This window comes from Oncorhynchus mykiss, chromosome 21, assembly GCF_057628025.1.
Source record: "Oncorhynchus mykiss isolate SJ-2025 chromosome 21, ASM5762802v1, whole genome shotgun sequence".
NCBI classification, from domain to species: Eukaryota; Metazoa; Chordata; class Actinopteri; order Salmoniformes; family Salmonidae; genus Oncorhynchus; species Oncorhynchus mykiss.
Window position 1 is genome coordinate 21,147,450 of NC_143042.1, and position 22,298 is coordinate 21,169,747.

The 22,298-nt window shown below is 45.2% G+C and overlaps 1 protein-coding gene across 19 annotated transcripts in view; it reads left to right on the top strand.

Moving 5' to 3' along the window:
* Positions 1-22,298, top strand: part of LOC110500216 (dedicator of cytokinesis protein 4) — a 147,546-nt gene that overhangs the window by 78,186 nt on the left and 47,062 nt on the right. For 15 of the 19 annotated variants that reach the window (XM_036957601.2, XM_090214193.1, XM_036957604.2 and 12 more), the window contains exons 13-17: positions 287-412; positions 5,418-5,542; positions 6,194-6,356; positions 8,471-8,577; positions 15,353-15,506. In XM_036957601.2, the coding sequence (XP_036813496.2) occupies positions 287-412; positions 5,418-5,542; positions 6,194-6,356; positions 8,471-8,577; positions 15,353-15,506 (675 nt within the window). Of the gene's footprint in view, positions 1-286; positions 413-5,417; positions 5,543-6,193; positions 6,357-8,470; positions 8,578-11,144; positions 13,102-15,352; positions 15,507-22,298 lie in introns of those variants that run through there. The other 4 variants (XM_090214200.1, XM_090214202.1, XM_090214201.1 and 1 more) reach the window with 3 other exon arrangements.

A 22,298-nucleotide genomic window follows, 5' to 3' on the forward strand; every position in this document is an offset into this window, starting at 1 on the left:
CCAATATATTAGATGGAGATGATGCCGATGCTTTTTCTTTATTATTTATTCTTAAAGCATACCGTAGTCTGACTCATGGTGTGTGTGTGTGTGTGTGTGTGTGTGTGTGTGTGTGTGTGTGTGTGTGTGTGTGTGTGTGTGTGTGTGTGTGTGTGTGTGTGTGTGTGTGTGTGTGTGTGTGTGTTTGTGTGTGTGTGTGCACGTGAGTCACATCTTACTACATGTCAAGTATTCAGGATGCGTCACTTTAATTCTAAACATTTGTGTGGGCTTCTTCTGTTCCCAGGCCTGGCTGTATCTCTCCAGTTGCTGCACGGGGACATTGAACAGCTGAGGAGAGAGTACATGGTGTTGTTCACCAGAGGAGTGTCCATCACCAAGAAACTGGGCTTCTCTGACATCATCATGCCAGGTAAGAAACCACCCACGCAGCTAACCTCTTCTTTGGTCAAAACAGAACCACGTCTGTACTGCACTGCTTTTGCAGGTAAATCTACACGCGTGGCCAATGTACACCGCCGGCTTCACGGAAATGGTTCGCTACCACAGACGGCGAGTCACGTGGCCTGCTATAGTAGGCAGACAGGCATCGAGGCATTCAGTTACTGATCGATTGAACGTTAGAACGGGCAAAACAAGTGACCTAAGCCGCTTTGAGCGTTGTACGGTTGTCGGTGCCAGGCGCGCCAAATCCAGTATCTCAGAAACGGCCGCCCTCCTGGGCTTTTCACGTACAACGGTGTCTAAGGTTTACAGAGAATGGTGCGACAAACAAAAAACAGTCAGCGGCAGTCCTGTGGGCATAAACAGCTTGTTGATGAGGGAGGTCGAAGGAGAATTGTAAGAATTGTGCAAGCTAACAGGAGGGCCACAAACCGACAAATAACTTCACCGTACAACAGTGGTGTGCAGAACGGCATCTCTGAACTTTTCCTGGAAAAAGGTTAGGTCCGTTGATAACAATTGAGCAACAATTGAATGCCAGGCCTAATAAACTGTCTGGTGAGTGTGTATTGGCATGAATGACTGTACACAGTACACTTGCAAAACAGACAAGGCCATTGTTCGAAAGAAGAAAAAAAGTAATGTGAACGTCCATTCACATAAAAATAAACCGATTGATGTGTGTCCCCTAGTGTTTTGCCTTCTACAGCAGCTCAAGATTTATATTCACGATCTTTGTCAGAGTCTGCTCCCACTTTCACTGTGCCCCTGGGCTAGGGATTTTAGTGTGTGTACGCTCCTGTAGGCAAAGGATTATAGTTAAGTTGCGCTGCTCTCTCTCCAGGCTGTGTGTGTGTGTGTGTGTTTGAGAGAGAGTTGATCTCTCTGGGTTGAGTTGAACCCTGGAAGCCATTAGATAGAGATGTGGAGAGCTATTTGTGTGCGCGCGCGCGCACACACACACACACACACACACACGGGCTGGAAGAAGACGACTTCCTCTCATTTCCTTTCTGTGGCTAACTATTCTCTGGAGTGGATACGGACCTGTCTTCTCTCGTGCAGATGTTGCCTTGCTGCATTGTGCTACCTCTCCAAAAACCCTATTTATAAAACGTGTACCACTACTTCTCGGCTATCTCCTTCCCATGACTGCCCTTCAAAGGCTGCCTTTGAGCGTATACATGTGTCATTTCCTGTAATTATTCTCTAGGCTGTGAAGTTAGACAGACCTCCTCAGGAGTCTGTTTTCATACGAGGCAGCTACTAGCTACTCTTGAATGTCTGTGTGTGTGTGTGTGTACACTTGTCTCAGTACAGGTTGAACACTTCACTGGCTCAGATAGTATTGTGTTGCTGTACCCAACTGAACTAACACTTCCCACCAGCTCAGAATGTAAGTGGGGGATGTAATTCTCCTTATCTCACAAAGTAAATGAAGAGCGTCTGGTTTAACTGTCACACCTTGTGGTCCGGTGTGCCGGGTGATGAGGTAATAGAATACACATGAACGTGTTATCACTAGATGACTGTGTGTGTAGCATCCGTTTCACCCGTCTGAATCATACTGCAGGAAGCACCTGGCGTCTTGAATGCTATAGTCGCTTAGCCGTACTGCGACCATACATCCACTCTAATTCCAGAGCGCCACACACTCCTGAAAGTGCAGGCGCAAGTGAAAACCAAGCCCGTTGATTTATTTGTAATATTTGACGTGTTATTGTCAGCTATACGAAGTGTGCGGGGAGGGTGCCGCTATGCGCCTTTTGCCAGCCGTTGGGATGTCGATGTTTTTGTGGAGCGTTCAGATTCAGAACCGTCAAACCCGTCTGCCCTGAAAACAGATCTGTGCCCTGTGCCAACCCTGTCACTTCCATGTCTGCCACTGGGGTGAAGAGGTCACCCTATCCTTGCTGACAAATGTGATGTGTCGATGCCTTCTCTTTGCTGTAAAACAGACTTTTCTCCTTAACGTATTTAACTCAAACATGTATGTGTATATCATAAAATGTAAATGACCACTGAACAAAAAATTGCAGGTTCGGTTTACGTGCAATTATATTAACATCCATATACTTAATCCGAGTGACGAGGAGGAATATTTAAGATGCTCTTTGAAGAGGTATGGTCTCAGATGTATTCGGAAGATGGGCAGGGACTCTGCTGTCCTAGCTTCAGGGGGAAGCTGGTTCCACCATTGCAGTGCCAGGACAGAAAAGAGCGTGGTCTGGGCTGAGGGGGAGCTGCCCTCCCGTGGGGTGGGAGGTCCAAGAGACCTGAGGTGGCAGAACGGAGTGTACTGCTTTGATGTTTGCAGAGAATGACAGGGTGTTATCCAGAGTCACGCCAAGGTTCTTTGCACGCTGGGAGGACGACACTCTGGAGTTGTCAACCGTGATAGAGAGGTCTTTGAGCGGGCAGGCCTTCCCTGGGAGGAAGAGCAGTTCCATCTTGTTGAGGTTGAGCTTGATATGACGGAGCCGAGTGACTAGGTGTATAGAGAAAAGAGGGCCAAGCCCTGGGGTACACCAGTAGAGAGAGTACAGAATGCAGACACAGATCCTCTCCACGTCACCTGGTAGGAGCGGCCTGCCAGGTAGGATGCAATCCAAGAGTGTGCAGTGCCTGAAGCGCCCAGCCCTCAGAGGGTGGAGAGGAGGATCTGATGGTTCACGGTGTCATAGGCAGTGGATAGATCTAGGAGGATGAGAGAGAGTCAGCTTTGGCCGTGTGGAGAGCCTCCATGACACAGTCTCGGTTGAGTGACCCGTCTTAAAGCCTGACTGGTTAGGATCAAGAAGATAGTTGAGAGAGAGAACTAGAAAGTTGATCAGGGACGGCACGCTCAAGTGTTTTGGAAAGAAAACAAAAAAAGGGATACAGGTCTATAGTTTGATGTCAGATGAGTCGAGTGTTTGAGGGGAGCAACTCGGGCCATTTTGAAGTCAGAGGCGACGCAGCCAGTGGTCAGGGATGAGGGAAGTGAGGAATGGAAGGTCTCAAGAGATGGTTTGGAGAAGGGAGGAGGGGTTGAGTGGGCTGGTTGTCAGGTAGCCAGACCTCACTAGTCGAAGGATATCATCTGGAGAGAGAGGAGAGAAAGAGTTCAAGGCATATCGTAGTTGTGTGAGGGAGACAGGCGGACTTTAGAGGCTGCGTGAATGAGTAGGAGATGTAGTCAACCTTTACTCTGCAGAGAGGGAGGAGGATTATTATATGTAACTAGGCAAGTCAGTTAAGAACAAATTCTTATTTACAATGACAGCCTAGGAACAGTGGGTTAACTGCCTTGTTCAGGGGTAGAATGACAGAGTTTTACCTTGTCAGCTCAGGGATTCGATCTAGCGACCTTTCGGTTCCTGGTTTAATGCTCTAACCACTAGGCTACCTGCCGATTAAGGAGAGAGGAGAAGGAGGAGAGTAGGGTCGAAGAGGCATAATCAGTAGACAGGAGGGAGAATGATTTAGCAGATGGGAGAGAGAACATAGGATAGAAGAGGAGAGGAGAGAGAAGTGAGAGAGCGAGCGAAGATTGTGACGGAGCATGAGCATCTGGGTAGGGGCTGAGCGGTTAGGGTTAGAGGAAAGGGAGGCGGAAAAAGAAGTAAAGTAATCAGAGACCTGGAGAGGGGTTGCAGTGAGATTAGTACGCAAACAGCCTCTAGTAAAGATGAGGTCAAGCATATTGCCTGCCTTGTGAGTTGGAGGGGATTGAGAAAGGGTGAGGTGAAACGAGGTAAGGATGGGAAAGAAACTAATCGATGGCAGACGTTGGGAGGTTGAAGTTGCCAAGTACGAAGAGCGGTGAGCCATCATCAGGAAAGGAGCTCATCAGGATGTCAATCTCATTGAGGAAATCTCCAAGGGCACCTGGTGGGCGATAGATGACAATAATGTGAAGCTTGAGTGGCAGTGACAGCATGGAATTCAAATGAGGAGACGGACAGGTGAGAGAGGGAGGAAAGAGAAAATCTCCACTTAGAAATGAGCAGACCTGTGCCACCACCGCGACAGTCAGACTATGAGGAAACAGTCAGATGAAGGAAGAACAGCTGGAGTAGCAGTGTTCTCTGGGGGGGGATCCAGTTCTCCATCACGGCCCAAAAAAGTCACGGGACTGAAAGGCAGCATAAGCGGAGATGATTGGCAGTTCCAAACGCTGCCAGGGAAGCCAGAATATCACATGGGTTGCGCGCGCAGGGGACACTAAATTAGAAGGGTTGCGGCCAAGGGGTGGGGAGCGTCTGTAAAAGTCTACAGGGAGAGGTCCGAACAGATATGGAAAACACACACATAGTTGACAAAGCTACAAAACAGTACAAAGTTGATTCGTCTGTAAACAACTAGGTAAGATACTCAAGTGAGAGAGTGGTGTGGCACCTTCCTCAAACAACTCGGGAGAAGCGTCTTTGTTTCGTTGACGGTAAGCCGCTGCTAAGAAGCCAGGGGAGACTGAAGAATTAACAATAATTGCTCATTGTCTAGCAGAGGTGGAGAATACACCTCCTCGTACTAATTGCTGACTGCCCTAGGAGAGGTGAAACCGCTCCCCCTCCAATACAGCCACTGATTACCAAAACAAGTCACAGATTGCCCTGCCATTGCTCTGCCCCTTGATCCTGGTTGATGTGTCAACAACTATCTGAAAATGATGAGCAGTCAGCAGTTCACACACCAAGTAGACCACTGGGAAGACAGGCACCACTTAAAGTAAATGGCCCCAGCTGGCATTAAGACAGTACTAGACCACAACAGACATAGATAAAAAAAAAAGTGTATTTCTCACTCTTGGCAGTATCAGGAATCCTCTAGCTATAGAATGAAGCAAGTGACTAATGTTTTTATACTTGGAAAATATAATCAACCCAACACTAGATGAGTATGCCTGTTATTTCCACTGGTAAAAAGAAGGAAACCTATATCCAGAGTGCAACATTCTTTCTGCTTGAACCACTCTGTTCGCCCTCCTGCAGGAGAGATGAGGAATGACCTTTACGTGACGCTGGAGAAAGGAGAGTTTGAGAAAGGAGGGAAGAGCGTTGCCAGGAACGTGGAGATCACGGTCTATGTGCTGGACATCGAAGGCCAGGTCATGAAGGTAAGATCATCCATTCCTTATGGTTTTTCATATTACAGGCATGATTGTGTTCTCTTCGTTGTACCTGGTTCAATCAGACTGAACGAGGCAAATGTTGTCTAATGCTGAAGGCCTATATGGGTACAGATGAACAGGTATTGGTTGTGTGATTTATCTATCTGCCTCAGCTAGATGTGAGATGAGGATGGGTTTTGGCACATGGTGTTGGTCATTGGTAGGGTACTAGTTTTCTCTGTAAAACACTGTGGTTTCCTGATCAGACAGGATGCTGCAGCCATACGCAGAAAATAGATTTGATTCTGCTGCTGCTAGAGCTCACCTCTGCATGCAACCCTGTCACTCTCTCAGTCAGAGCGAGAGACTGAGATTGCTGTGCGTCACCGGTCCAGTACACAGTGTGTGTGTCCTGCAATCTCCCTCCTCCTCTCTCCATCTCTTGCTTTCATCTCCACTGCCTATTAACGCCGCTCTCGCCCCACTCTCTCCTCACTCCTCTGCCCTCTCTTATCTACCCCTCCGCTCTTTCCTCTTTCCTCTCCCCCTTATCCCTCCCCTCCCTCCCTACCTCCCTCCCTCCCTTCTCTCCCTACCTCCCTCTCCCCTCTCTTTATCCTCCTCTGTCTTTCTCTCCCCCCTCTCTCTCTCCTCCAGAGTTATGTAGCGGCTGGTTCAGGGGAGCCTGGTGGGGATGAGTACCACTCCTTTGTGCTCTACCACAACAACAGTCCCCGCTGGGCTGAGCAGATCAAACTACCCATCCCTGTGGACATGTTCAGGGGCGCGCACGTCCGCTTTGAGTTCAGACACTGCTCCAGTAAGACACTACTCCAACACTACTCTGGGATAATGTATTGTGTGTGGGGGGGTAAGAGGGTGTGTGTGTGTGTGTGTGTGTGTGTTTGTCTGTTTCGTTGTCTGTGCCTCTGCGTGTGTTTCTGTGCGTGTATCTGCCTATGTGCGTGTGTGTGTGTGGACTCCAATATATACTACTGACATTGGGAATGTAGTCAGAGGGGACTCTTATCTCTCTAAAGGAACTTTTAATTTGGGCAGCACAGCCAGTGATATTATGATTGTGGTGTGTTTGCTGTTAACTAGGTGCTCTTTTAGCCCACTATAGAGGCTAGCCTGCCAAGAGAATAGATGACATACACAACTGAAGCACAAGTCAAAAAAACATTACAACAACTTTACCCACACCGCCGCCGCCACCTACTGTATCTTACACACATCTAATGCTAATATCTTACATTTGGTGGTGGCTCCAGTGATTGCAGTTTTAGAGGTTCTACTTGGTTTCTATGGTAACATCTATCTGTTGAGACTGTGGGGTCAGTGTTGCCAACTATTTGTCATTGAGAACCGCTATTTGCTCCTTGATTTGTCGCTAGAAGTCCCTAGATGACGTTATTCCGTTGCCACGACGATGTCACAGCACAAATTTACCTTGCTGCGGCACATCTACGGTCCCCGATGTAGTGTTTTCCCCCGCTCTCCCACCTGTGCTTCTCTGCCTGTGTGGAGGGGTCTGAAAACTCTATAAAATATAGCGCTAAATTAGAAACACTGTGGGGCAGAAGCCGTAGGGTCAGAGGTGTTGGGTCAGAGGTCAGGGGGAGATTTAAAAAGATCTGTGGGCGTACTTAGATTGAAGAGAGTTGCAGCAGAGGCACCACGATGTGATTTCAATAGACATACTATGTACATAAACCTTTCAATTGACATTAGCATCGGACTGTCATGATATTGTAAGCTTATGAAGTATGCAGGGAGGGTGCCACTGTACAGTACAGTGTGACTCAGCTATTCACAAACGTGTGGAAAATAATAAATAAATAAAATTATCGCCCGTAGTACACTCATTATATTTTAACTTCAAGACAAAAGCCGTTTCTGCTAGCTAGCTCATAATGTTAGCATATAAAAAATGAAGGGTTACCCCTCCCATATGAATATACTATCTTACAGCATTAGAACAAGCCAGGCTTCAATTTTATCAAGATCATATAAATCATCAAATTGCAACTGACAATGTGAGTAATTCACTGGGGAGTGGACATCAGCTGTTTAACGTGCCTCAGTGCAGCCAGCCAGGCAGAGTTGACCTCTTTTGTTGCTTCTTAAAGCTATGACAACCATTTCTAAATGACATAGGCTGTTACTGCAATTTAAGTTAACTCAATAAAACAAGTTTCAAATATAAGGATATGTCTATGTCTATATATTTCAGCTGTTTCAAAAACATTGCTCTGCTGTTACGATGTTTACTGTAGGAGTGTTAGGCTCAACGAGACAATTCTATGTACACTGCCCTGCTTGGAGGGGGGACTAATATCAGGCGAATGTCGCGCGCTACCTCCTACGGTTAGTGGTCGAGACGTGAGCATTTCACAGCTTTACATTACAGTAATTCGTCTAGTCTCTGCCCCCCCCCCCCCCCCCCCCCGATACTTCTCGAGAATCTCCTTAAACTTTCAAAAAAGGGCCTGTGCCTCAGAATCTCCTCATATTCCTCTTCCAGGCCTGTAGTTGAATGAGTCTCAGTATGTCACCCTCTCCCACGACACCGAGGAACAATTCCCACCTGACGACCACTCCCTGCTCTGACACTCGCGGGTGTTGTTTTTAAACCCGCTACCGTAATAAAGGCACCATTTTCCCTCACTTCCTCCAAGGCTCCTAACACAGCGATAGAGCTTCCAGGTTGAATGGATGCATAACACAGGAGACTGCTGAGGGGAGGATGGCTCAAAATAATGTCTGCAGTGTGAATTGGAATGCTATCCTCCCCAATTAAGGTGCCACCAGCCACATGTGATGCGTACGTCTTGCACTCTATAGCATAGCTGTCTGATTGTAGAGTACTAGACAGTAGCGGTGATAGTGTGTTTCCTGATAGTGACGTTGGATGTGTACGGTGTTCCACAGCGAAAGACAAAGGGGAGAAGAAGCTGTTTGGCTACTCCTTCGTTCATCTGATGCAGGAGGACGGACGGACATTGCCGGACGGCACCCACGAGCTCATCATTCATAAGGTACTGTACACACGCGCTCGCGCGCGTGCACACACACATACAATCACTTCTCACCTGTCCACCATGATAGTCGTCACTTAGGTAGGCATTTCACATTAGCGGCGGATGAGTCGATCCACACTGTTTCATGTAAAGCTCTGTGAGACCTTGAGGAAAAAAAAGCGCTGTAATAAGCCAGTCCCTTTACCATGATTGATTGTGGCTGCTTGGCTCCAGAGCGGTGGCCAGGTGAGTCAGATGCTTCAGCAATGAGTAGGCTAGCAAGATGATGACTTATATCTGTTTATGTAATGTCCACTAACCATGAGACATGGGCAGAGCTGTGTGTGTGTGTGTGTGTGTGTGGGGAGGGGGAGGGGGGGGGTATTTTCTGTCCTCACGCATGCCCAAATACACACGCGCACACACACACACACACACACACACACACACACACACACACACACATCACATGCTCACACTGCTATTTCCCGCTGATACTTTTCCAGTTTATACTCTGTCATAAACAGGCGCTAAGTAAGCTCTCCACTTAACCCATGGCCTGTCCAAAGCAAACAGCATTTAAACCAACCCTCAGGCATAGCCAATTAAACACAGCTCTGCGTTATGGGGCCTGTTGCCTGTTTTGGGGTGTAGCTCTGGGTAATTGTAGGTTGAGATCGACAGGGCTAGGGAACATAAGCTGCAGAGACAGAGATTACAGAGCACACAATAGTTCTCTGCAGGCTAGCAAGGAGCTGTTCTGCGAGACGGGCAAGGCTAGTTAGCACTGAGGCTGTGGTTTAAGAGAGCGATAGGAAGGGGTACAGAGCACTGTAGGTGCTAGGTAGTGTTATAAAAAGAAAGGCATGGTAAGAGAGCATACACAGGTTGTGGATAGTCTGAACTCTTCGGAGACAGAGAATGAGACACAAGCAGGGGTAAAGAGGTTTTGGCCTGAAAGAGAGACAATATAATCCAAGGTACTGCAGAGAGACAGACAGGTTGTAGGTTGTCTAGACCAGTGGTTCCCAAACTTGTTGTAGTCCCGTACCCCTTCAATTATTCAACCTCCAGCTGCGTACCTCCTCTAGCACCAGGGTTAGCACACTCTCAAATGCTGTTTTTTTTCATAATTGTAAGCCTGCCACACACACACTATACAATACATTTATTAAACATAAGAATGAGTGTGAGTTTTTGTCACAACCCGGCTCGTGGGAAGTGACAAAGAGCTCTAATAGGACCAGGGCACAAATAATAATATAATAATAATCAATAGTTTTGCTCTTTATTTAACCATCTTACATATAAAACCTTATTTGTTCATTGAAATTTGTGAATAACTCACCACAGGTTAATGAGAAGGGTGTGCATGAAAGGATGCACATAATTCTGCAATGTTGGGTTGTATTGGAGAGTCTTAAATAATTTTCCATACACAGTTCGTGCCTGTATTTCGTTTTCATGCTAGTGAGGGCCGAGAATCCACTCAAATCAAATCAAATCAAATGTTATTGGTCACATACACATGGTTAGCAGATGTTAATGCGAGTGTAGCGAAATGCTTGTGCTTCTAGTTACGACCGTGCAGTAATATCTAACAAGTAATCTAGTAATTTCACAACAACTACCTTATACACACAAGTGTAAAGGAATGAATAAGAATATGTACATATAAATATATGGATGAGCGATGGTCGTGCGGCATAGGCAAGATGCAGTAGATGGTATAGAGTACAGTATATACATATGAGATGAGTAATGTCGGGTATGTAAACATTATATAAAGTGGCATTGTTTAAGTGACTAGTGATACATTTATTACATGCAAATGTTAATTATAAAACACGCTAGAGATTGAGTCAGTATGTTGGCAGAAGCCACTCAATGTTAGTGATGGCTGTTTAACATCTGATGGCCTTGAGATAGAAGCTGTTTTTCAGTCTCTCGGTCCCAGCTTTGATGCACCTGTACTGACCTCGCCTTCTGGAGGATAACGGGGTGAACAGGCAGTGGCTCGGGTGCTTGTTGTCCTTGATGATCTTTTTGGCCTTCCTGTGACATCGGGTGCTGTAGGTGTCCTGGAGGGCAGGTAGTTTGCCCTCAGTGATGCGTTGTGCAGACCTCACTACCCTCTGGAGAGCCTTACGGTTGGTTGTGTTGCTGTACCAGGCGGTGATACAGCCCGACAGGATGCTCTCAATTGTGCATCTGTAACCTTCTTCACCACGCTGTCTGTGTGGGTGGACCATTTCAGTTTGTCCGTGATGTGTACGCAGAGGAACTTAAAACTCTCCACCTTCTCCACTACTGTCCCGTCGATGTGGATAGGGGGCTGCTCCCTCTCTGTTTCTTGAAGTCCACAATCATCTCCTTTGTTTTTTACGTTGAGTGTGAGGTTATTTTCCTGACACCACACTCCGAGGGCCCTCACCTCCTCCCTGTAGACCGTCTCGTCGTTGTTGGTAATCAAGCTTACCACTGTAGTGTCGCCTGCAAACTTAATGATTGAGTTGGAGGCTTGCATGGCCACGCAGTCATGGGTGAACAGGGAGTAGTGGAGAGGGCTGAGAACACACCCATGTGGGGCCACAGTGTTGAGGATCAACGGGGTGGAGATGTTGTTTCCTACCCTCACCACCTGGGGGCGGCTCGTCAGAAAGTCCAGGACCCAGTTGCACAGGGCGGGGTCGAAACCCAGGGTCTCAAGCTTAATGATGAGTTTGGACTGCATTCTTACATAGGTATTGCTCTTGTCCAGATGGGTTAGGGCAGTGTGGTTGCGATTGCGTCTTCTGTGGACCTATTGGGTGGGTAAGCAAATTGGAGTGGGTCTACGTTGTCAGGTAGGGTGGAGGTGCTATGCTCCTTGACTATTCTCTCAAAGCACTTCATGATGACGGAAGTGAGTGCTACGGGGCGATAGTCATTCAGCTCAGTTACCTTAGCTTTCTTGGGAACAGGAACAATGGTGGCCCTCTTGAAGCATGTGGGAACAGCAGACTGGGATAATGATTGATTGAATATGTCCGTAAACACACCAGCCAGCTGGTCCACACATGCTCTGAGGACGTGGCTAGGGAGGACTTCTGGTCTGGGCAGCTTTGCGAGGGTTAACATGTTTAAATGTTTTACTCATGTTGGCTGCGATGATGGAGAGCCTGCATGTTTTGGTAGAGGGCCGTGTCAGTGGCACTGTATTGTCCTGAAAGCGAGCAAAGAAGTTGTTTAATTTGTCTGGGAGCAAGACATCAGTGTCTGTGATGGGGCTGGTTTTCTTTTTGTAGTCCGTGATTGACTGTAGACCCTGCCACATACGTCTCTTGTCTGAGCCGTTGAATTGCGACTCTACTTTGTCTCTATACTGACGCTTAGCTTGCTTGATTGAATTGCGGAGGGAATAGCTACACTGTTTGTATTCGGTCATGTTTCCGGTCGCCTTGCCATGATTAAAAGCAGTGGTTCCCATTTTTGCAAGAATGCTGCCATCAATCTACAGTTTCTGGTTGGGGAAGGATTTAATAGTCACCGTGGCCACATCACCGATGCACTTGCTAATAAACTCGCTCACCGAATCAGAGTGTACATCAATGTTATTGTCCGATGCTATCCGGAACATATCCCAGTCCACGTGTTCGAAGCAATCTTGAAGCGTGGAGATTGGTCGGACCAGCGTTGAACAGACTTGAGCACGGGCCTTTCCTGTTTAAGTTTCTGTCAATAGACTAGGAGCAACAAAATAGAGTCGTGGTCAGAGTTTCCAAAAGCAGGGCGAGGGAGGGCTTTGTATGCGTCGCGGAAATTAGAGTAGCAATGATCCAGAGTATTGCCAGCCCGGGTCGCGCATTCGATATGCTGATACAATTTAGGGAGCCTTGTTTTCAGATTAGCCTTGTTAAAATCACCAGCTACAATAAATGCAGCCTCAGGATATGTGGTTTCCAGTTTACATAGAGTCAAATGAAGTTCTTTCAGGGCCGTCGAGGTGTCTGCTTGGAGGGGGGCTGTGATTAGAATTGAAGAGAATTCTCTTGGTAGATAATGTGGTCGGCATTTGATCGTAGGGAATTCTAGGTCAGGTGTACAAAAGGACTTGAGTTCCTGTATGTTGTTATGATCACACCACGACTCGTTAATCATAAGGCATACACCCCCGCCCTTCTTCTTACCAGAGAGATGTTTGTTTCTGTCGGCGCAATGCGTGAAGAAACCGGGTGGCTGTACCGAGCCTGATAACGTATCCCGAGTGAGCCATGTTTCCGTGAAACAAAGAATTTTACAATCTCTGATGTCTCTCTAGAAGGCAACCCTTGCTCGAATTTTGTCTACCTTGTTGTCAAGAGACTGGACATTGGCGAGTAGTATACTCAGAAGCGGTGGGCGGTGTGCCCGTCTACAGAGCCTGACCAGAAGACTGATCCGTCTGCCCCTTCTGCGGCGCCGTTGTTTTGGGTCGCCTACTGGGATCCGATCCATTGTCCTGTGTGGTGGTCCAAACAGAGGATCCGATTCGGGAAAGTCATATTCCTGGTCGTAATGTTGGTAAGTTGACGTTGCTCTTATATCCAATAGTTATTCCGGCTGTATGTAATAAGACTTAAGATTTCCTGGGGTAACAGTGTAAGAAGTAATACGTGAAAAAACTAAATTCTGCTTAGTTTCCTAAGAACGCGAAGCAAGGCGTCCAAACTTTGCAACCACGTACATAGGTATGTTGTTGCAAAGGGCATCAGTGTCTTAACAGCATGATTTGCCAAGGCAGGATACTCTGAGTGCATCCCATTCCAGAAATCTGGCAGTGGCTTCTGATTTAAATAACATTTTCACAGAACCGCTTGTTGTAATTTCGATAAGGCTCTCTTGTTCAGATATCGGTAAGTGGACTGGAGGCAGGGCATGAAAGGGATAACGAATCCAGTTGTTTGTGTCATCCGTTTCGGGAAAGTACCTGCATAATTGCGCACCCAACTCACTCAGCTATATCACATTTGACATTGTCCGTAAGCTTGAATTAATTTGCACACAAAAAAATCATACAATGATGGAAAAAGCTGTGTGTTGTCCTTGTTAATGCAGACAGAGAAGAGCTCCAAATTCTTAATCATAGCCTTAATTCTGTCCTGCACATCCTGCACATATAGTTGCGGAGAGCACCTGTAATCCTAGATTCAGATCATTCAGGCGAGTAAAAATATCACCCAGATAGGCCAGTCGTGTGAGAAACTCATCATCATGCAAGCGGTCAGACAAGTGAAAATGATGGTCAGTAAAGAAAACTTTAAGCTCGCCTCTCAGTTAAAAAAACGTATCAATTTCCCCTTGATAACCAATGCACTTCTTTCTGTATGTTGTAAAAGCGTTACATGGTTACATTTGGTATTTGGTATTTTATTAGGATCCCCATTAGCTGTTGCAAAAGCAGCAGCTACTCTTCCTGGGGTCCAACACAAAACATGAAACATAATACAGAATGACATACAGAACATCATTAGACAAGAACAGCTGATGGTTTCATTTTATTCCCTTGGCAGCAAGAGCCTCTCGGTGGATGCTGCAGTGTACCGAAGTGGCGTCGGGAGCAACTGCTTGCACACGCGTTACCACTCCACTATGTCTCCCTGTCATGGCTTTTGCGCCATCAGTACAGATACCAACATGAGCAGCAGCTACGTTTGGCTACATAAGGACCGTTAGTGGAATTCCCGCGAGAGAGTAACGGTTAATGTGATTGGATGTTAATTATTTGACATTGTGCTGTTATTTCGCTGAACACTAGATGGTTTACAGTAATTAGATTTTTGGCAGTGAAACGAGGCTACTCAGGCGAGAAAAAACCTCACCCAAATGTATAGCCCCGTTGGAAAATCTAAATGGACCATTTGAAAATGTGAAGAAAACAAGACAGACAGACAGACAGAGCACAGAGGAGTCAAGTCAGTGGGAGAACCATTATGCAATCAAGCAGCCTCTCCTGGTTCTGGGCTTTGCTCTCTGCTGCCCTTTCCTATTCCTGCTCACCACCTCATTAAGAAGACTCCCACTGCTAATAGGTCATTTCCCCTCACACAGGAGAAACAGAGAGATTAAGAACACCTTGGACTGGCTTCAGATGCAGTCTCTAGTCTAACCTGTCTGCAAACAGAAAGGGATAGTCTACAGATGGACCGCTTTGCACAGTTTTAGCTGCCTTGAAATGTGTGTAAAAGTGCTAGAATTCACAATAAATACAGCTGCTTTTGTAGCCTTGCTCTTTGAAGTGCTTACGTGTGTCTCCCCTTTTGAGACAGCCGGTTCTCTGTAGGGTTTTAAGGAAATTGTATTTGATGCTTCTTAAGAATATTCTTGTGTTGTTTTCCATTGGTGTGAAAAAATCCACTTTACTGTCAGATAGAAGTCAGGACAAAAGCTGGAAGAAATTGGCATGGCCTCGTTCCTCATCTCCAAAATAGGGAAGAGGAATTCAGCACTAACCACGTGTAAGCATCAGAGTGGGAATAGCCTACCTGAACTGTTGTTCAGAGCATATTTAAACACTAGCTTCAAAATGCTTTCCAATCTGTGCTGATATGTTAGAAAGCATGGCTAAAACCATTGAAAGTTAGAGAATTGGAAAATGCACAGTCCTTACTTTATAGGGTCCCCAGCCCTTTGCAATGTTTCACTGAAACAAAGATATTGTTGTAGTTTGAATGATGATGAAGATAATAACACATTCAATTCCCCAATACTGTAGCCTTTTTCTCCAGTCTCCTGTAGTGGCACTAACCCAGTACTGTATCTCTGCTCCTTTCAGTGTGAGGAAAATGCTAACCTCCAGGACTCTAGCCGTTACCTCAAGCTGCCCTTCTCCAAAGCCAATCTGCCCGGCAACAACCAGGCTGTGAAAGGCACCAAGGAATCCTTTTGGATCACCTCCTTCCTCTGCTCCACTAAACTCACACAGAATGGTAAGGGTGGAAGTCAAAGTATTAGAGCTTGCTCCTGCACGGTAGACCTACACCCGAACCAGTAGACCGACACCTTTCCTGCACCACTGTAGGCCTGCTCCAACTTTCTATGGCTCTATTATCCAGCGGCAGATTACTTACTAGTGTAAAGTGTATCCTTCAGTCTGGATAGTGGATAATCGGTCTGATTCTGATTCTGACTCGTCCGGAGTCGTTGTCTTGTCTTGTCTTGAATATTACTGTAGTATTGCTGAATTCTCAAACAGTCTACCACTCAGTGTAAATATTCTGAAATGTGAGCTGCACAAAGTGATTGGAGGCATTGTGCAAGGAATATATCTAGTTTATTGTCTGCGGAAATACAGCTACTTCCTCACATCCAGAAATACAGGTACTTCCTCACATCCAGAAATACAGGTACTTCCTCACTTCCAGAAATACAGGTATTTCCTCACATCCAGAAATACAGGTACTTCCTCACATCCAGAAATACAGGTACTTCCTCACATCCAGAAATACAGGTACTTCCTCACATCCAGAAATACAGGTACTTCCTCACATACAGAAGTACAGGTACTTCCTCACATACAGGAATACAGGTACTTCCTCACATACCGAAGTACAGGTACTTCCTCACATACCGAAATACAGGTACTTCCTCACATCCAAAAATACTGGTACTTCCTCACATCCAGAAATACAGGTACTTCCTCACATTCAGAAATACAGGTACTTCCTCACATCCAGAAATACAGGTACTTCCTCACTTCCAGAAATACAGGTACTTCCTCACATCCAGAAATACAGGTACTTCCTCACATCCAGAAATACAGGTACTTCCTCACATCCAGAAATACAGGTACTTCCTCACATCCAGAAATACAGGTACTTCCTCACTTCCAGAAATACAGGTACTTCCTCACATCCAGAAATACAGGTACTTCCTCACATCCAGAAATACAGGTACTTCCTCACATCCAGAAATACAGGTACTTCCTCACATCCAGAAATACAGGTACTTCCTCACATCCAGAAATACAGGTACTTCCTCACATCCAGAAATACAGGTACTTCCTCACATCCAGAAATACAGGTACTTCCCCACATACAGAAGTACAGGTACTTCCACACATACAGGAATACAGGTACTTCCTCACATACCGAAGTACAGGTACTTCCTCACATCCAGAAATACAGGTACTTCCTCACATCCAGAAATACAGGTAATTCCTCACATCCAGAAATACAGGTACTTCCTCACATCCAGAAATACAGGTACTTCCTCACATCCAGAAATACAGGTACTTCCTCACATACAGAAGTACAGGTACTTCCTCACATACAGGAATACAGGTACTTCCTCACATACCGAAGTACAGGTACTTCCTCACATACCGAAATACAGGTACTTCCTCACATCCAAAAATACAGGTACTTCCTCACATCCAGAAATACAGGTACTTCCTCACATCCAGAAATACAGGTACTTCCTCACATCCAGAAATACAGGTACTTCCTCACATCCAGAAATACAGGTACTTCCTCACATCCAGAAATACAGGTACTTCCTCACATACAGAAGTACAGATACTTCCTCACATACAGGAATACAGGTACTTCCTCACATACCGAAGTACAGGTACTTCCTCACATACCGAAATACAGGTACTTCCTCACATCCAAAAATACAGGTATTTCCTCACATCCAGAAATACAGGTACTTCCTCACATCCAGAAATACAGGTACTTCCTCACATCCAGAAATACAGGTACTTCCTCACATACAGACATACAGGTACTTCCTCACATCCAGAAATACAGGTACTTCCTCACATACAGAAATACAGGTACTTCCTCACATCCAGAAATACAGGCACTTCCTCACATCCAGAAATACAGGTACTTCCTCACATCCAGAAATACAGGTACTTCCTCACATCCAGAAATACAGGTACTTCCTCACATCCAGAAATACAGGTACTTCCTCACATACAGAAGTACAGGTACTTCCTCACATACAGGAATACAGGTACTTCCTCACATACCGAAGTACAGGTACTTCCTCACATACCGAAATACAGGTACTTCCTCACATCCAAAAATACTGGTACTTCCTCACATCCAGAAATACAGGTAGGTACTTCCTCACATTCAGAAATACAGGTACTTCCTCACATCCAGAAATACAGGTACTTCCTCACTTCCAGAAATACAGGTACTTCCTCACATCCAGAAATACAGGTACTTCCTCACATCCAGAAATACAGGTACTTCCTCACATCCAGAAATACAGGTACTTCCTCACATCCAGAAATACAGGTACTTCCTCACATCCAGAAATACAGGTACTTCCTCACATCCAGAAATACAGGTACTTCCCCACATACAGAAGTACAGGTACTTCCACACATACAGGAATACAGGTACTTCCTCACATACCGAAGTACAGGTACTTCCTCACATCCAGAAATACAGGTACTTCCTCACATCCAGAAATACAGGTAATTCCTCACATCCAGAAATACAGGTACTTCCTCACATCCAGAAATACAGGTACTTCCTCACATCCAGAAATACAGGTACTTCCTCACATACAGAAGTACAGGTACTTCCTCACATACAGGAATACAGGTACTTCCTCACATACCGAAGTACAGGTACTTCCTCACATACCGAAATACAGGTACTTCCTCACATCCAAAAATACAGGTACTTCCTCACATCCAGAAATACAGGTACTTCCTCACATCCAGAAATACAGGTACTTCCTCACATCCAGAAATACAGGTACTTCCTCACTTCCAGAAATACAGGTACTTCCTCACTTCCAGAAATACAGGTACTTCCTCACATCCAGAAATACAGGTACTTCCTCACATCCAGAAATACAGGTACTTCCTCACATCCAGAAATACAGGTACTTCCTCACATCCAGAAATACAGGTACTTCCTCACATCCAGAAATACAGGTACTTCCTCACATCCAGAAATACAGGTACTTCCTCACATACAGAAGTACAGGTACTTCCTCACATACAGGAATACAGGTACTTCCTCACATACCGAAGTACAGGTACTTCCTCACATACCGAAATACAGGTACTTCCTCACATCCAAAAATACAGGTACTTCCTCACATCCAGAAATACAGGTACTTCCTCACATCCAGAAATACAGGTACTTCCTCACATCCAGAAATACAGGTACTTCCTCACATCCAGAAATACAGGTACTTCCTCACATCCAGAAATACAGGTACTTCCTCACATACAGAAGTACAGGTACTTCCTCACATACAGGAATACAGGTACTTCCTCACATACCGAAGTACAGGTACTTCCTCACATACCGAAATACAGGTACTTCCTCACATCCAAAAATACAGGTACTTCCTCACATCCAGAAATACAGGTACTTCCTCACATACAGAAGTACAGGTACTTCCTCACATACAGGAATACAGGTACTTCCTCACATACCGAAGTACAGGTACTTCCTCACATACCGAAATACAGGTACTTCCTCACATCCAAAAATACTGGTACTTCCTCACATCCAGAAATACAGGTAGGTACTTCCTCACATTCAGAAATACAGGTACTTCCTCACATCCAGAAATACAGGTACTTCCTCACTTCCAGAAATACAGGTACTTCCTCACATCCAGAAATACAGGTACTTCCTCACATCCAGAAATACAGGTACTTCCTCACATCCAGAAATACAGGTACTTCCTCACATCCAGAAATACAGGTACTTCCTCACATCCAGAAATACAGGTACTTCCTCACATCCAGAAATACAGGTACTTCCCCACATACAGAAGTACAGGTACTTCCACACATACAGGAATACAGGTACTTCCTCACATACCGAAGTACAGGTACTTCCTCACATCCAGAAATACAGGTACTTCCTCACATCCAGAAATACAGGTAATTCCTCACATCCAGAAATACAGGTACTTCCTCACATCCAGAAATACAGGTACTTCCTCACATCCAGAAATACAGGTACTTCCTCACATACAGAAGTACAGGTACTTCCTCACATACAGGAATACAGGTACTTCCTCACATACCGAAGTACAGGTACTTCCTCACATACCGAAATACAGGTACTTCCTCACATCCAAAAATACAGGTACTTCCTCACATCCAGAAATACAGGTACTTCCTCACATCCAGAAATACAGGTACTTCCTCACATCCAGAAATACAGGTACTTCCTCACTTCCAGAAATACAGGTACTTCCTCACTTCCAGAAATACAGGTACTTCCTCACATCCAGAAATACAGGTACTTCCTCACATCCAGAAATACAGGTACTTCCTCACATCCAGAAATACAGGTACTTCCTCACATCCAGAAATACAGGTACTTCCTCACATCCAGAAATACAGGTACTTCCTCACATCCAGAAATACAGGTACTTCCTCACATACAGAAGTACAGGTACTTCCTCACATACAGGAATACAGGTACTTCCTCACATACCGAAGTACAGGTACTTCCTCACATACCGAAATACAGGTACTTCCTCACATCCAAAAATACAGGTACTTCCTCACATCCAGAAATACAGGTACTTCCTCACATCCAGAAATACAGGTACTTCCTCACATCCAGAAATACAGGTACTTCCTCACATCCAGAAATACAGGTACTTCCTCACATCCAGAAATACAGGTACTTCCTCACATACAGAAGTACAGGTACTTCCTCACATACAGGAATACAGGTACTTCCTCACATACCGAAGTACAGGTACTTCCTCACATACCGAAATACAGGTACTTCCTCACATCCAAAAATACAGGTATTTCCTCACATCCAGAAATACAGGTACTTCCTCACATCCAGAAATACAGGTACTTCCTCACATCCAGAAATACAGGTACTTCCTCACATACAGACATACAGGTACTTCCTCACATCCAGAAATACAGGTACTTCCTCACATACAGAAATACAGGTACTTCCTCACATCCAGAAATACAGGCACTTCCTCACATCCAGAAATACAGGTACTTCCTCACATCCAGAAATACAGGTACTTCCTCACATCCAGAAATACAGGTACTTCCTCACATCCAGAAATACAGGTACTTCCTCACATACAGAAGTACAGGTACTTCCTCACATACAGGAATACAGGTACTTCCTCACATACCGAAGTACAGGTACTTCCTCACATACCGAAATACAGGTACTTCCTCACATCCAAAAATACTGGTACTTCCTCACATCCAGAAATACAGGTAGGTACTTCCTCACATTCAGAAATACAGGTACTTCCTCACATCCAGAAATACAGGTACTTCCTCACTTCCAGAAATACAGGTACTTCCTCACATCCAGAAATACAGGTACTTCCTCACATCCAGAAATACAGGTACTTCCTCACATCCAGAAATACAGGTACTTCCTCACATCCAGAAATACAGGTACTTCCTCACATCCAGAAATACAGGTACTTCCTCACATCCAGAAATACAGGTACTTCCCCACATACAGAAGTACAGGTACTTCCACACATACAGGAATACAGGTACTTCCTCACATACCGAAGTACAGGTACTTCCTCACATCCAGAAATACAGGTACTTCCTCACATCCAGAAATACAGGTAATTCCTCACATCCAGAAATACAGGTACTTCCTCACATCCAGAAATACAGGTACTTCCTCACATCCAGAAATACAGGTACTTCCTCACATACAGAAGTACAGGTACTTCCTCACATACAGGAATACAGGTACTTCCTCACATACCGAAGTACAGGTACTTCCTCACATACCGAAATACAGGTACTTCCTCACATCCAAAAATACAGGTACTTCCTCACATCCAGAAATACAGGTACTTCCTCACATCCAGAAATACAGGTACTTCCTCACATCCAGAAATACAGGTACTTCCTCACTTCCAGAAATACAGGTACTTCCTCACTTCCAGAAATACAGGTACTTCCTCACATCCAGAAATACAGGTACTTCCTCACATCCAGAAATACAGGTACTTCCTCACATCCAGAAATACAGGTACTTCCTCACATCCAGAAATACAGGTACTTCCTCACATCCAGAAATACAGGTACTTCCTCACATACAGAAGTACAGGTACTTCCTCACATACAGGAATACAGGTACTTCCTCACATACCGAAGTACAGGTACTTCCTCACATACCGAAATACAGGTACTTCCTCACATCCAAAAATACAGGTATTTCCTCACATCCAGAAATACAGGTACTTCCTCACATCCAGAAATACAGGTACTTCCTCACATCCAGAAATACAGGTACTTCCTCACATACAGACATACAGGTACTTCCTCACATCCAGAAATACAGGTACTTCCTCACATACAGAAATACAGGTACTTCCTCACATCCAGAAATACAGGCACTTCCTCACATCCAGAAATACAGGTACTTCCTCACATCCAGAAATACAGGTACTTCCTCACATCCAGAAATACAGGTACTTCCTCACATCCAGAAATACAGGTACTTCCTCACATACAGAAGTACAGGTACTTCCTCACATACAGGAATACAGGTACTTCCTCACATACCGAAGTACAGGTACTTCCTCACATACCGAAATACAGGTACTTCCTCACATCCAAAAATACTGGTACTTCCTCACATCCAGAAATACAGGTACTTCCTCACATTCAGAAATACAGGTACTTCCTCACATCCAGAAATACAGGTACTTCCTCACATCCAGAAATACAGGTACTTCCTCACATCCAGAAATACAGGTACTTCCTCACATCCAGA